At 40.4% G+C, this 15147-nt stretch overlaps 1 protein-coding gene across 1 annotated transcript; it reads right to left on the bottom strand.

Moving 5' to 3' along the window:
* Positions 1-3241: 3241 nt before the first annotated feature.
* Positions 3242-12817, bottom strand: pip4k2ca (phosphatidylinositol-5-phosphate 4-kinase, type II, gamma a). The gene is made up of 10 exons (XM_083894925.1): positions 12464-12817; positions 10927-11024; positions 10554-10650; positions 9985-10134; positions 7550-7696; positions 7308-7346; positions 7102-7215; positions 6442-6706; positions 4340-4443; positions 3242-4167 (listed from the first exon to the last, which is right to left on the bottom strand). The coding sequence occupies exons 1-10, from the start codon at positions 12620-12622 to the stop codon at positions 4087-4089; spliced, it is 1254 nt and encodes a 417-aa protein (XP_083751051.1). The 5' UTR covers positions 12623-12817; the 3' UTR covers positions 3242-4086.
* Positions 12818-15147: the final 2330 nt, after the last annotated feature.

Raw genomic sequence — 15147 nt, 5'->3', positions numbered from 1 at the left:
AACGATGACAGAAAGTGTATGAAGTTCATTTGCAACACAAGGTATTGTCAAGACCACCAAAGTCAGAAGGAAAACAGTGAGCAAATCGTATTCTCACTTCATTACTGCTGTGCTTGTACTTTTCATTCTTATGCCGGTGTTTTTGTTCTATTTACTGTTTTAATGCTGAAAGGTGACCTCGAGGCAGCCATCAATAAAATACATATATTATGTTTCACCTGTTAAAGCAGATTGTAAATCAATTGATCTTAGAGAGTACTACCTCCCTGTACCTCCCTCTGGCTTTTGCTTTACAACCTTGGGCAAATCCATGATGGCAGATTTTCTAAAGCAGCTCTACATACACATCAGCACACTGAAATGAGCGCGTCTGACCATTTTTATCCGACCAGGAGTTTATGACAGAGAGGAACAATGCCAAAATCCTGACTACTTAAAGGTGCCATATGTAAGAATGTGGCCAAAAACGGTTACTTCATCCAAATTCAAAATACAGAGGTCTTTTAGGTTGCGTTTTCTGACATAACTGGCAACCCGTGGTTGCTCGGCAGCTGAGACTCTACTGACTGCAATGATTGGTAGACGGCGGTAGGTGGCGCCACATGCCAAAAACATGATTTCAAAACGTAAACATGATTATCAGTCTGCAAAATATTTTTTTAATGCAAATATTTTGGCTGTACTGTTGTTGTTGGTGAGTTCAGTTTGTTATATGAACATTATTCCTGAGTCTCTGTGACATATTAAGAGGATTTAATGGCCAGTTAATTTAGATTTATTACATAATGCACCTTTAATGACAACCAATCTTTTTTTTTTAGCAATCCTTCAATCCGCAGTTATGAAAACTCTTCCCGTCATCTTCCTCTTTCGCAACAGTTCTCGAGATATTTTAGTGATAAAACAAATGCGATACAAGAAGGAGAAGTCTCTCCTAATAAACCATTTCATGGCAGCCACGTACAGCGTTTCATAAACGACAGATTGAATATTTTCAACACGTTCACATGCAGAAACTCACAAAAATAAAGAGTCAAACACTGTGTCAGAAATTCTTCAGAAAATATATTTTGGTCCAAAAGCTGATTTGCAAAAGTTCAACTTGTGCAATCACTTGGTAGAGGAGTCATAATGCACAGTGTCACCGCGACGGTGTTTTCGAAAACGTCATCTCTCTCCGTGTTAACGCAGGCTGCACTAAGTAGTAAAATGTAGCGTTGAAGTTTAAATACTTGAACAAAATACCCTGTAATCACACAATCATCACACACAGTTAACTGCTCCTAGTTATATTTCCATGTTTTGTTTTGTTTTTCCTCTTAGTCTTATCCTATGACGGTGATTCACAGTAGCACATATTATCCCAAACTCTCACACATAACTATGCTGTGTTCAGAAGAGAGCACAATGATGAGTGTTTTGATGAGTGACAAGTGTTTGGAAGTTGAATTACGTGTGGATGGACATGTGGTCCTTTCATTTATGCAGGTTCAGCTCTGTGAGTAAAAGGAAAGGTTTTAGTTCAGTGATCACGGTCTCTGTGGCAGATATGCTTTCTATTTAAATGTCACACATTCACTCTTTGACAAGGCCATTTTGCACATTATCTTAGAAATGAGAAACTTTGGTGGAAAACTATGGAAGCCCATTGCATTCACTTGAAAAGGTCTTTTTTTCTGAGTTTTCGAGAGCATTTGAAACAATAAATGCATTAATTCCTTTGTTGCGAGCTCGACTGAACGGCAACAACATGGACGGCTTGCTTAGTTTATTTAAGTTTGACTTTGATCTGGGTTTAAGTCACATAGATGGTATTAATTGACCCAGTACAGTTGATAGTTGACGGGGCACGCATGTGCGGGCGGGAATCACCATAGTTCCATGGGAGCCACTAGCAGGTTGGAGGTTCTCGCGAGAGTTCGAAGTATCGCGATATTTCAGAATAAAAACGAGAAAAAATTACTCAGGAAACCTGAAAAAAAAAAAACTCTGAAAAATTTATTTTTTTGTTACTTTTCAAATGAATGCAATGCTCTTCCATAGAAAACAGCATTTGGGCCATTCAAACTGTTTCTATCACCGGAGTCCATTTAACTGTGTTCCAAGTGCAAACCCTGCTTTGATCCCTCACATTTGGCACTAAACATTGGCCTGCTTCAGTAGATAAATAAAAACATACTAGACAAGTACACTTTCTCTAGACTACCCTTCTCCATTACAAATTATTCTACCACTTAAAGAAACTGTTTGACATTTTATTGGCAACAGCAGGGTCACACTAGAAAATAACTCCAAGTGTTTGTAGCCGAGCTACTCTTGAAGGTGTAGTGATGCGTCAGCCTCCAAAGTGAGGGCAGAGATTTGATATGAACTGTGCTCTTCTGCTCTCTGTTGTACAACTTCAAAAAAAAAAAAAAAAAGGCTTGTGGAATCAGGACACGGTGAGTTCACCACACCTCTGCAGCCCAATACTCTTCATTTGTGGTTGTGGCTCGAGGATATATTAGCAGCTACCTACACAACACGCAGAATTTGACTAAAGCTCCATTTTGGACGGGATTAGTTTTACATGTGGAGGTGGGATAAAGTAATTATTCCTAGAGCTTTACGGTGATTTTAGTCCCATCCTAATGTGCCATATCAGTAATCATTATCGGACGATGTCAGTTAAGATTTCGGCGACTTTTTTTCTGGGGTTAAAAAGGTCCGGAAAAAGGACCCCAGGTAATACCAATCCCGTGTGAATAGACCAGTAGTAAATACATGCATAAATATTCAGTCATCTCCTGTTTATATGTAGTTTCCCAGATTTTTAAGCATGCAAACGCTATGTTGATGTGCGTTTTCACTAGGGTGACAGACTATGTGGCTTGTCCGTGGTATAACCCGCCATGGGAGTGCACAAAACTAGTCGTAACATCGACTCCGAGATCGGGCCCATTAGTTTCACTGAGATTTCATATCCCGTGCGACTAGACCATTTATATTCGATGTCCTGTGGTAAAATTACATTATTCCACCCCCCCATGTAAAACGACTACCGCCCGAGTAAGGCTTAAGCAGGCAAAGGGGGGGTTATATAAGCATCAAGATATGATATGGAACAGGAAGAATGTGTGGGAGAAAAATAATAACTCTCCACGACGTAGCGGACCCAGAGATCTCACCCTCGTCTCATATTTCAGAAGACAGCAGATGGTTAGTTTAGCATAAAGACTGGAAACGGGCGGATACAGCCAGCCACCTTTAATATTCACTCAACATGTTATATATTATTTATGTAATGGGTACAAAAACTGAAATGTGAAAAATGACTCAGTGAGGTGAGGATGGGCATTTCAAGCAAAGATGCCTGTCAATTAGTAACCAATTATTCAATTAATCACCAACTATTTTGCTAATGAATGAATTTATCAGTTTGTATGTCTTTTATTAAATAATTAAAACAAGCTCTGTGATTTTCAGCTTCTTAAATGTGAACATTTTCTGGTTTCGTTGCTCCATATAACAAATTTTAACATTTTATGGACCAAAAATAAATCGACCGATGAAATCGGCACCCACGCTAGCAGTTTCCAGAGTTTTTTTTGCTAAACTAAGTCCATGCTGTCCTGGTTCGATGTACTTTTATATTCAACAGGAATGTAGTGCACCTAGTGTGAATTCAATCTTCTCAAGAGCCGAGCGAATAACGAGCTGCGTTTCCAAATGTTTCATTTAAGTTTGGTTCAAATCTGGAGAACCAGAGCAAAGAGATAAGAAAGATAAGAAACACGACGACATTTGAACCCTTACTGATGTGGCCGAACAGAATGAACACTGATCAACAGCACTTTGAGTCCAAGTATTCTAATGCTCCAGAGTTATATCAGCAATTAGTGCTTAATATGTATATAAGAAATGAGTCTTCAATCTTAAAAATAAATATATGCATCAGAAGTAGTACATTATATTGCTGCAACGCAAATTTTGCACACACACCCCTCAGATCAAATTTAAATAATCTGTGTGTGCACATGTTTTTTTTTGGGGGTCAATGACGAGATTGACTTCTTAGCTCACAGTTGGATCAGATTTGTGGCAGCGTTATGCGAAACTGTTTGAAATGAAGTCACGAAACCGTTTGGCATACTGCTCTGGATGGACTGTAGAGATTTCAGCACCAGCCTATGAGAGAGAAAGAAAAAGACAGACACACAGAGGTCACAAACAGATTCTACACACATGTTCATGTTCATGAGATGAGAGTAAACATCAAACACTCGCCCTCTGTGTACAGGTACGACTGAAGCTTTGAACAGACGCCGGCATCCGTCCACCTCTTTCACTTTCTACTCACCCCGTGTTTGACAGTTTTTGCTGCATGAGCAGCTTTCTTCTTGGTGTCGTACTGAGTAAGTACATCAATCAGACCCATGAAATAGACCTCCCTCTGAGGCGCCCCTGAGATGAAAGGTAGAGAACAATCAGGGTTATTTTACTGGACATGCACTGACGAGAGCAGTGTCGGGTCTCATATAAAAAAAAGACACTCTGGCGGAGCTTGTCCTTCAATATCAAACCTGTAAACAGTAAGTGTAATGACAAATTGACCATGTAGGTGGCAGCACTGTTTTTGGATGAGCGATCAGTATAGGGCTCTTGGTTGTTTACAAACATTGCGGATGCGCGCACAGCACGGTTGAAGAAGGGCACCACTCAGCGTTTAAGTAGCAGTGTTGTGGTGAAGTTAGCCGGCTCTCATGTACAAATTCAGACAGCTTAAAAAAAAAAAAAGGAGATGTTTTCCTCGTACTACGCTAGCATGTCGCCTAATGATAAAGCAAGTTATGCTTGGAAATTCACCTTGGTGAATGGGATTCAGCTTGATGACACATATTCTTTAGGCGCCGGTGAGTGGATTAATGGCGAGACAAAGTGGCCCCGTCTGCAGTGGCCCGATATCCACTCGTACCCGATTGACATTCAGAGTCTTTATTCCAAGGAGAACTTGAAGTCCTACACAACTCTGAATGCTTACGAAAGTGAACGGTTACATTATTAGCAGCACAACTTGTCCAGATTTGACCTTCCTACAGCTCCACAAACTACACACAACTTAATACGTTGTAAACCGACAAAGCATACAGGTTCTGATGATCAGTTACAGATGAAAAACTCCATACCTGCTGGAAAGTTCTACACAACTAGCAAAACAACCGGAGTACATTAGCATCTAAGCTACACTAGTGTGACTTAAACCTGAGTTTAATTACGCTGTTGCTCTCAAACATTGTTTTTTAACATTGTTATACATAGTAATAATTAATTAATTCATGTTAGCTTGTTTCCTGATGCCAAAAATTAACGTAACGTTAACCGATACGGCAAATTCTTGCTTCTTTTATCATTTGCTCGTTCCAGACTTCATGCTTTTGTCTTGTTTGTTAAAACGATTAGTGCAACCAACAGCAAAATAAGACATGTTGTTGTGTTGCTCACAATAGCGCTTCCTGCAACCGACATGCGCAGTAGAGAGAAGGTGACGCGCGTGACCGAAGGAACCGGAGCCAATCGATGATAAGCATTTTCCTCAGTTTTTGGTGAAATCAGCCTATTTTCTAATGCCTATTACTAAAGAACGGAAAAAGGTAGAAACAAATTTTCCAGATGAAAGAAGAAAGTCCATTCTTTCTTTTGGTACTTTCAATGTTTACAACACAATGCGCTGCGGGTCTCGAAAGATGGGTCAAAATGCTTGAAAACGGCTGGCAGTACGGGACTCTGCTCTGAAAATGGCTGGCAGTGAATGAGTTAAGAATTTTCTCTTGGTGCTGTTGTACAAGTCACATGAAATGCGTCTGCCAATATTACAATTTTCACTAATAGATTGTATATTTAAGCAATTATGTTTATTGCTAGTAAAATTATGATTCCAAATGTGTTAATAAACCAGTTAAAGGGCATTACACAGCTCTGTTATGCTGAGGTTTGCAGCCATCTCCTGGTGGCTAATAGGTGGGGTCAGCTGTTGTCATGCAAACTACTGTATTTTCAAAATTCCAGATTCTCTCTGGATAAATTAATTTACGCTTCAGAACTGTGGCTCATGACAGACAGCAGCTCCATATCAACACCAACAGAATCTCTCTCCTATTAAAAAGGCAAGAATCACTTTGATGTCATTCTGATGATGTCGCCCCCCCCCCCTCCTTGATTTCATAAATGAACACTTCCAGTCATATGGTGCTGAGAGTGTAGTCCCAGGTGGTAACAGTGGGGCATAATTTATGCTAATTTGCACACTCACTGAAATGCGAACAGGTGGCATTCAACAAGTGGTTTGCTGAATCAGACATGTGACGTATTTGATCGAACCCAGCATACAAAGAACAGGAAAATGTTATTGTAGGTATTGTAACAATCAGGTGATCAAAAATTTATCTTTTTTTAAGTACTCACCTGTGCAGCTCCTCATCGCGTACACATCCACATAGGGGTCAAACTCTCCGGGCCCCAGAGGTTTGCAGCATGACATGTACCCAGCGATTCCCTCTGGAGAGGTGCCGTAAGATCCCACTGTCGGGCCTACGGCCATGCCGTTCTCTGCTTCCTGTTCTTCCTCATTGGAAACCACTTCGCCCTCCTCCTCTTCCCGTTCAGCTCGGCCCACATCGTGGATACCGAGCAGCAGGCTGTAGTCCATGATCTTCAGCTTCACCAGAAACTGAGGAGGAAGGGAGAAGGGTGTTAATGATTTACTCAGGGAGGGGAGAATCAAATCACATTGATTCACAAAACAAGTTAGTTAGTAATATCTTGTGTCATTTGATTTAATTTACTGTGTGTTAAATCATACCTATTAATTATATTACAAGAGTAAGAGTGTGTTTGAGCAGGGAAACGCCTAAAACATTCGAAAAATGTCCATTTATGTCCAACAAACTGTCTGAATATAAGTTTTATAATTTTATCACTGTTTTACAGTTTAATCCACCTCCTGAGAAGTAAATGTTATCATCTATGGTAACACACTGGTGTCTAATGGGCAATTGGTGCCTCCATGTGGTAGATGTTTGCAATAACAGGAGCGTGTCACATTCAAACATGCAGGTCACCCACTTCCACATCTCGGTTTAGTTTCTCCATGAACTTCTCCTTCTGCTCCTCAGTCACGTAAACTTTCTGCATGTTGTTCCTGAAGTCCATGTCCTTGAAGGTAGGGAGCTCTTTACCCTTGAACAGAAATCCATAGTTAGGGGGACGTGTGTGATAAAGAGGAGACGGCTAATAATAAAATGGATGGTCGGCAAGATTCTTCAATTCACCCTTTCTTTGTCACTTGCTTCACGATCCACCAGAGAGCCCTGCGAGAAAGTAAATATTTACAAAAAGGTAACATTTCTAAACATGAAGATTGATATGATAAATATGGCTGAAAGACCAACACAAAGAATGTCAGTGTCTTCATGTAAAACAGTTGGATGCACCGGCGCCAAATCGCAATCTAAATGACTTCCACATTTTTTGGTGAAGTTGAAGTTGTTGGTGCATTTTAGTTCCTCCTCACCTTCAGGTCGTACTTCCTGTGTACCACCAGTCTGTGGCTGAACATGTTCCTCATGACGATTAAGTAGGTCTCCTCACTGTCCACGCTCACCCGGTACATACCCAGGAACTGTGGCAGCAGCGTGCTGCCATGACACTTCACTATGTGCTGCAGGGAGAGAGCCAGAATAAGAATTATCAATGTGTGGATTGTTGTTGTCTAAAAGATTAAAAAATACAAATATGCAACAAAACAGCATCATCTGGTAACAACCAGTGATAACTTTGGATGTAAACCAAAACTAGGTTAGGTTTACATCAGTTAACAGACTCTTGCTTCAAATGTCCTCATTTAGCATAAGCTGATACACACTGGATGGACAGGATGATAAAAAAAAAATCATCTTAGACCCATCAAAGAAAACAACATAGATTGCAGAAGAACATGGGTGCACAGAAAGAGCGGCGGCAGAATTTGTTAAACTTATGTTCGGTCTGTTTGATTTATGAAAAGCTTTCCAGGACCTAAGGTGACCTTGTCAAAATGTTACTGTTAATTTACAGTAGATATGGATGAGATAGATCCTCTATTCAAACTCCTCCAGTTAATTTCTGTGTCTGGTTTAACCTGACAAACAGATATAACACAGAACCAGAAAATGTTTGGCATTTTTACCAAAACATAATCGATCAGAGTCCAACAGTGACAGCTCTTCACTAAACACAGAGACAGCAGGGACACACAAGTGAACAAAATAATAAATGGTGTCCTCAATGCAGCGGTCTACCTGTTTATAGATGTAGATATTTATAGATAGATATCCATTATTGAGTGGAGTCTGTAATGACGCCGAGGTTGGCCTCCAGATTCACTTCCCAGTATGCAGTTAAGGGGAAACTTGAGGGAAACTTAACAACTTGCAACTAACTTTGTGAAATAGAATAAAGGTTTTATAAATGTTAGCGTTTCTCAAAATACATCCTCAAGGCTTTACACTTCAGTGCAACATCTGTTCACTCTTAACTGCCCACCTGGAAGCTGTGAATCTGGATGCCAATTTTAACACAATGATTGGGGAGAGGTAGGGGAGAAAAACTAGGTCAAATCAGGACCCTAGAGTTGTGATAATTACTAAAGGTCAACAGGGTGCAATAGAGGTTCCACATTGAATCTTTCAACTTCCGCATGGAAGTTGCAAATGCATCCAAATAAAGATTAAAGGCCAAAAGCACAATCATAATAAAGAGTTTAACAGAGAAGACACAGAGTCTGGGCGACACATTCTTTGTACAACATCTCAATTTTAAGGTTTAGCCAAAGATGGCAAACATACACCACTCAAACTGAACCTAAATCGGATGAACAACCTGCAAACGTGATCAATGAGGGAAGTGTGAGTTCCAATGCACACGCTTGATAACAGTGAGTTCATTCAGGGCCAACTTAAACACAAAAACACACACGCACACTGGTACAGAGCTTCCATTTTCCTCATCTCCCTCTCAGTTTTATGTAGGCTGTTTAACCTCAGGCGGCGCATTCCAGTAAGAGCTCACAGCAGCAGTTTTTACTCATGTTTAGCCTGTGGCGGCAGCAACTTAGTACCCGCTTCTCCACGGCCATGGCTGCCCGCTTGACTCCGAAATGCATACAAGGGCGAACACTCAAACTAGTCTGGGCAGCAATAGTGAAATTAAAAACAAACAAACAAACAAATCGGAGGTGAAAAAATATGTCGTTACTAGAACTGCACTGTACTATTTACATGAACATTTGAATATACGTAACAACTATGTAGGAGGACATTTGCTCTGTTGTCTGTGTTGACTGGGACTCCAGGTAACATTTATGACGCAGCATTCAGGCCAGCATTCAGGTTCAGAGGCAGCTTAATGCCACATCCAGCATCTAGGACAGATCGTCTTCAAGTTCAATATGTACCAGTCTTCTGACTCACTGCAAACCTTCTGCTGCTCGTGGCCACGTGCTTTATCTAAAAATATGTCATATAGGTGCTGTGGCAAAAAGAAATCTATTTTCTTTCACATCCAAATACATACAAACCATCTTACAGATGTGAATCTTTAGGTGCAGTTCAATGAAGTAAACGCTATATAAAAGAGGCAAGTGTGTGGATCATGCCTGGATGTCATCAAACTAAAATAAATGAATGACTGGCAGAAATTATGGAGACATATGGGGCATGGGACAGAGGAGAGAGACTTCAGATTCAAAGAGTTTCTTTATAGCCCCATTTTCAACTTCACTATCTAACAATCATAACTGTGACTTACTCCCAAAATGTATTTTGTGTATTTGTAATGTTTGACATCCTATGTGGGAACCAATGAGTTTGAGGCTAGGTCCCACAGACAGAGTAGGGGAAGGAAATGAGCGACAAACTGGCACAATAAACCAATAGTTTTTGTATTTTCCTCTCAGAAAAATGTCCTCACCTGGTGATACTCAGAAAGGATGCTGTGCATGTCGGCAACATCCTCACTGGAGATTTGCTTGATGATTAGAGTTCGGTCATAGGAGTTGAGGAGCAGACCCTCTCCCTGGTCATTTACACTCCTCAGTGGGGGACTGCGAGTCAATGACACCTGGGAATTGCAAGATCAAAAACACACAGATAAGCATATAAACATCTACATATTCAGAATATTACTCTACTACTACTACTCCAGCTCTTGAAGACGCAGTCCTTCACATAGACCTTCAGTACCTGACATTACTCAATCCCATCATGCAACACTAAGAAACCAAAACAAAACTATTTTGGCAGACATTTGCTAATAACACATATTTGTAACTAGCAGCATATATGCCAGGTTTATCTGTTCAGGCTGCTGTCGAAACATCAGGTCTGTAAAGCAAAGCCCTAGCCTAAATTACATACAAAAGGCTTATTCTTAAGATACGAACACATATACAAACACAGTAATGGGTAGGTTATTCAATTTCTGCCATTAACCCTCCCTTAACACTACACACTGCAAGTACGAGAGGTCGCGTCACACACCTGATAGTCCAGATCCTCAATACCAAACCTTTCCCTTAGATTTCGGAAGACCTGAGGACAGTATTCTTTAAACTTGAAATGTCCCGGAAGATTTTCTCTGCACAGGGAGAGAAAGCGGGAAAGTGAGAGGGAGTTGGCAGATGGGACATTTTCTGTGCACGCACAGAAACAAACAGATCTTTCATTCTCTTGTATTAAAAAATTCAAAGCATCCAGACAGCTCAGAGACTTCAGACTGTAATATAACAAGCACTAACACTCACTGATTTCCATCAAAAAGTCCTTGATGGAACTTCTTGATCACAGGCCTTTAAACAGTCATTTATTTACATTTCAACCCCAGAGTATTTATGAAGTTATCTATTGTTATTACTTGTTGAAGAGGTGGTTGTTAACTTTGATCTTGGTGTTGGCCTTGAAATCATCAGGCAGGAGCATGACAGGAGCAGGCACCTGGTTGAGATCATTGATCTGCAGAAAAAAAAAAAATGTAGTTACTAAAACACAACAAATGAACAGCCTGCAAAACTGTGACTTACAGAGCTGTGACTACTGAATATTGCCTTCAATGATCTGAGAGCTGCAGTGTCTGACTAGCGAACTAAATAAAGCCATGTTTTAAGCATAAATGTGGTAAGAGAAGTAGAACTCTCAAAAACCTGCAAATTAATTAATACCAAAACTTTTTCTAGTCTCATGGTGAAGGTGAATGTATTATCCAAACCCTTCACGAATGACTATGGCAAAGAAAAACTCTTTACATTACAGCTTACAGTTGTTGTAAACCTCATTACAATAGTGGTACACTGCTCAGGTATTCTGAGGTCTAGTGTTACTCATTCATATACCTGAAAGTTAAGTGAGATGATGTTAAACGTGTTATGCTGCATTCTTAGACCCCAGATTCAGTGACTTGATAAGCGAAATCAGCAGTTTGAATTTAAATGATCACCTACTGTATTTTAACAGCTGCTGCCCAGTGCATTACAGTTGTTAAACGTTTTACTAGATATTAACAAAATACATGTAAGCAATCCCATCATTTTTGATCAGGTTTTTTTTGTTTGTGCTAGCAGAGGAAGTTTGCATGGCTAGATTTAACTCAGAGGGCTACTTGTGTAATAATTAATGCAAGATTTTTCAAGACTTTGTCAAATATCTTATGTTTCCTTTTAGGAAATGCATGTTGAAGCACTCAGACCACATGTACTGTACACTGAAAGACAGAATAGCATACACTGAAAGTAATATTTGAGAATAAAAAATACATCCATTGCAACATTGTGCATTTGTGGCATTATTATATTAAACTATATATGACTAGGGGTGAGCAACAGTAAACTTTCTTCTATTGAAATAATATAGCAGAGGTTCAATATATATCAACATAATGCTTATGCATTGTACAAACACACTTTGAGATAAGACACATGCAACCACTTTTGATGCTTTGCCCCAGATGTGTGAAATGTTTGTTTTTCTGGTTCCCTTTCCACAAACAAAAAGTATTTATTGGTTTCTTTAATTTTCACTCAAGAGCAAAAGTTAGTCTGTAACACAGACATCTATCATAACAATAATAATAATCAGCTTTGACCTATATGGGTTACCATCCAAGGGAGTAGACCCTAGATTAACAGTTGCTGATTTCCTGTGGATCGACTAATCAGTTAATCTACTATGTCAACATAAACAGGTTACGAGAAACCACCTGCGGTTTAGGATGTCGTCTTGGCTTACAACCCTCGGACAGTGTATCACTTTGCTCGGATGTTCGGTCTAATCTATAGAACCTGAAAGGTCACAGGACCTGGTTTCAGTGTCGACATGCTGCTACTAGCGCACCTGCTAACAAAGCTAAGCTAGCTGATGACACACGTACGGCTGGTGACGTTAGCTCGCCGACTCACCGAGTGGTTGACGCCCCACATAAAGACACTCTGAACCGGGTCGCTGGCCCGAAACACTTTCACCTTCTGCTGCACGAAGTGTTTCTTCTTCGTTTTGGTCTTAGGGGCCAGTATCACCATAGGACTGGAGGTGGCGCCCGAGTTACCGAGGGCAGCCATGGCCGTGGAGAAGCTCTCTTCGTCCCCTGCTCGGAGCGCTGGTGAAAGCGGTGGCGCTTTACTCCTGAAAGCCGCCGTTACCCAGCTAAGCTTTTCTTCTTCCTCCTTGTCTCTCACACCGACACTGTGCTGACAACCAAAGGTCGCCTGTTAAACACCGACTCCAAATCAACGTTTAAACTACTGCGCGGAATCACTGATTAACAACGCTGACTCCATGACTCCACTGACAGTCTACCGCAAACCCCTCGAGCCCATCCGTATTTTTATAAACCACGTGGTGAGTTTATGATTGACAGCTCCCAGAGACCAATCAAAACAACGCTTATGCATCAGATGACCCTGGGTGGGTGGTGCATAGCAGGTTCAGGGTGCGTTCAAGTAATAATTCCCAGTCGGAAATGTCACGTCTCTACACTGGTGTCCAAACCAATAAGCGTTGTCCTCTTAAGTTTGTGATACAGTCACAGTATTCAAATGTACATTTAGACATTCATCCATTTCCCACTGCTTTATCCTTCACACGAGAGTCTTCCCACTGTCCAATAACATGTAGAGGTTAACTGGACACTCTAAATCAGGGGTCAAATGTAGGCCTGAGGGTCAGAACCAGCGCACCAGAGGGTCTAATCCGGCTGCAGGATGAATTCGTCATCATAATGTGAAATACTATATTCTTTGGTTTCTGACACCTGTGACTAAATGTAGGTTGTGATGCACATGTGTAAATGGTAAACTTAGGCTTAATATTGTTGAAATTGTGCTTATTTTTCTCAGGAAATTTGAGGTTGTTCTTAATTTGTTTTCATGTAATGTAAAACAAAGGGAAACATTTGGAGATCTTGTTGTTTACAGGTTATTATGCTATTAGTTTACTGCTCCGGCCAACTTGAGGTCGAACTGTGCTGTATGTGGCCCCAGAAGTAAAATGACCCCTGATCGTAGTGTGAGAGTGAATTATTGTTCATCTCTTTGGACCAATCCCAGCAGCTCCAGCGACTGTCGTGTGTAGGATAAAGTGGTAGACAGTTACCCTAATCCCCAATCTGGGGGGGAAAATGTGTGCCCACATGCACACAGGGATTGTATTGAACAAAATACTAAAACTTCCGTCCATCCATCAACAGGAAAACACTGATTTAAAAAAAAATAAATAAAAAAAATAAAAACCCTGTAACAAACATTAGCAAATAAAAATAGGTAACGAATGAAGTGCCACAAACATAAAATGAATCACATTACACAAAACACTGTGGGGCCATCGTTAAAAAAGCAGTTTGCACTTAAAATTGAAATCATAAAACCTAACATTTATATTACTGCAGTGCCAGAAAAGTGATCCCTCTGTTTGGAGTTCAAGGTCCAAGTCAGACAATGGCATGTGAGGGCTGAGTCCATCAAAGGGTCATATGATAAATGTGAGGTTTTAAAAGAGGATTGGAAATATTATGCATCTTTTCTAAGCTCCTCTTGGTTTAATGTAGCTGGGGAATTTGGCTCTCCATGTGGCTGCAACCATAAATGTTTCATACTACATGTTAATTCATGAGAAAATAAAAATCCATACAGTGTATCAGTACAAATAATGTAACTTGAATCAGATGTTTTCTGATAACATAGAAGTCTCTGAATGCAGGACCTGTGGAGTTACTGCTTTTGAGTCTTTGGGCTTGAGCCACCATTGATGGGCAGTGACTGGTGACACTGGTAATGGCAAGTGAAAGTGGAAGACAGAAAGAATAGACATTTGATAACTTATTTTCTGATTTAAAGCATGCAGGGTTGTTGTAATTATGTGCTCCGCTATATACTTCTTTTGCTGGTACTGTGCTATGTACATGAAGGTGTGTGAAACAACAGCTTGCAATATGTACTGTATGTCCAAAGAGATGTTTAACCTCTAGGTGGCAGAGAGATCCCAAAATAAAGTGTGAACATCAAGCTTTCGGTGGAGTCTTCTGAGAAGAACTGCAAATATGCTTGTGTATTTTGCAGCTTTGTCAATAAAGGGTAAGGTCAGGTAAGATAATGCACTTACATGAGGCTATTGGACTTTGCTTGAGGTGCCTTTACTGGGTCAAGCTCCAAAAAAAAAAGAAAAAGAAAACAACAACTATATTTTACAGGGAGTCATTCTGGTCTGTGCATCCACCACTCTTGATATTTTACTCACATCATAATTGCGTAGTTGGATTTTCTGCTCAATGCAAAGAAAAGCACCTTAAAGAATAGCACACACACAAGCACCTCTGACAGAGAAGTAGGACATGTGTTGGTGTGTTTCTACAGAGGATCATGCTTCATTTTCTACCAGGCCTTCATTTCATACCATGCATGGACAAATGGGATATTCTATGCTGTTGCCTTGGAAACAGGCATGTCCCATTGTGAAGACGAGGCAGAGAATTATCCTCTATGTGCCAAGTAATGGCAGAAAAGCAGCATGCTTCTAATGTGCTCTAATGTGTAATTTCGGTAGCACTGCAAGCAAAAGATTATTGTGAATACAGAGGGGGTTGTCATCG

The sequence above is a fragment of the Microchirus variegatus genome (assembly GCF_963457635.1).
Source record: "Microchirus variegatus genome assembly, chromosome: 9".
NCBI lineage: Eukaryota > Metazoa > Chordata > Actinopteri > Pleuronectiformes > Soleidae > Microchirus > Microchirus variegatus.
The sequence above is the reverse complement of the archived record's forward strand: the minus strand, read 5'-3'. Positions and strand labels throughout refer to the sequence as shown.

What these genes read in the sequence shown, in the direction of transcription:
- pip4k2ca (XM_083894925.1), bottom strand. Translation starts at nt 12,622, where the DNA reads ATGGCTGCCCTCGGTAACTCGGGCGCCACCTCCAGTCCTATGGTGATA. An exon ending in AACAACCACCTCTTCAACAA is followed by an intron (nt 10,651 to 10,926) that starts GTAATAACAATA and finishes CTCCCTGTGCAG; the next exon opens with AGAAAATCTTCCGGGACATT. An exon ending in AAGCAAGTGACAAAGAAAGG is followed by an intron (nt 7,216 to 7,307) that starts GTGAATTGAAGA and finishes TTTCTGTTCAAG; the next exon opens with GGTAAAGAGCTCCCTACCTT.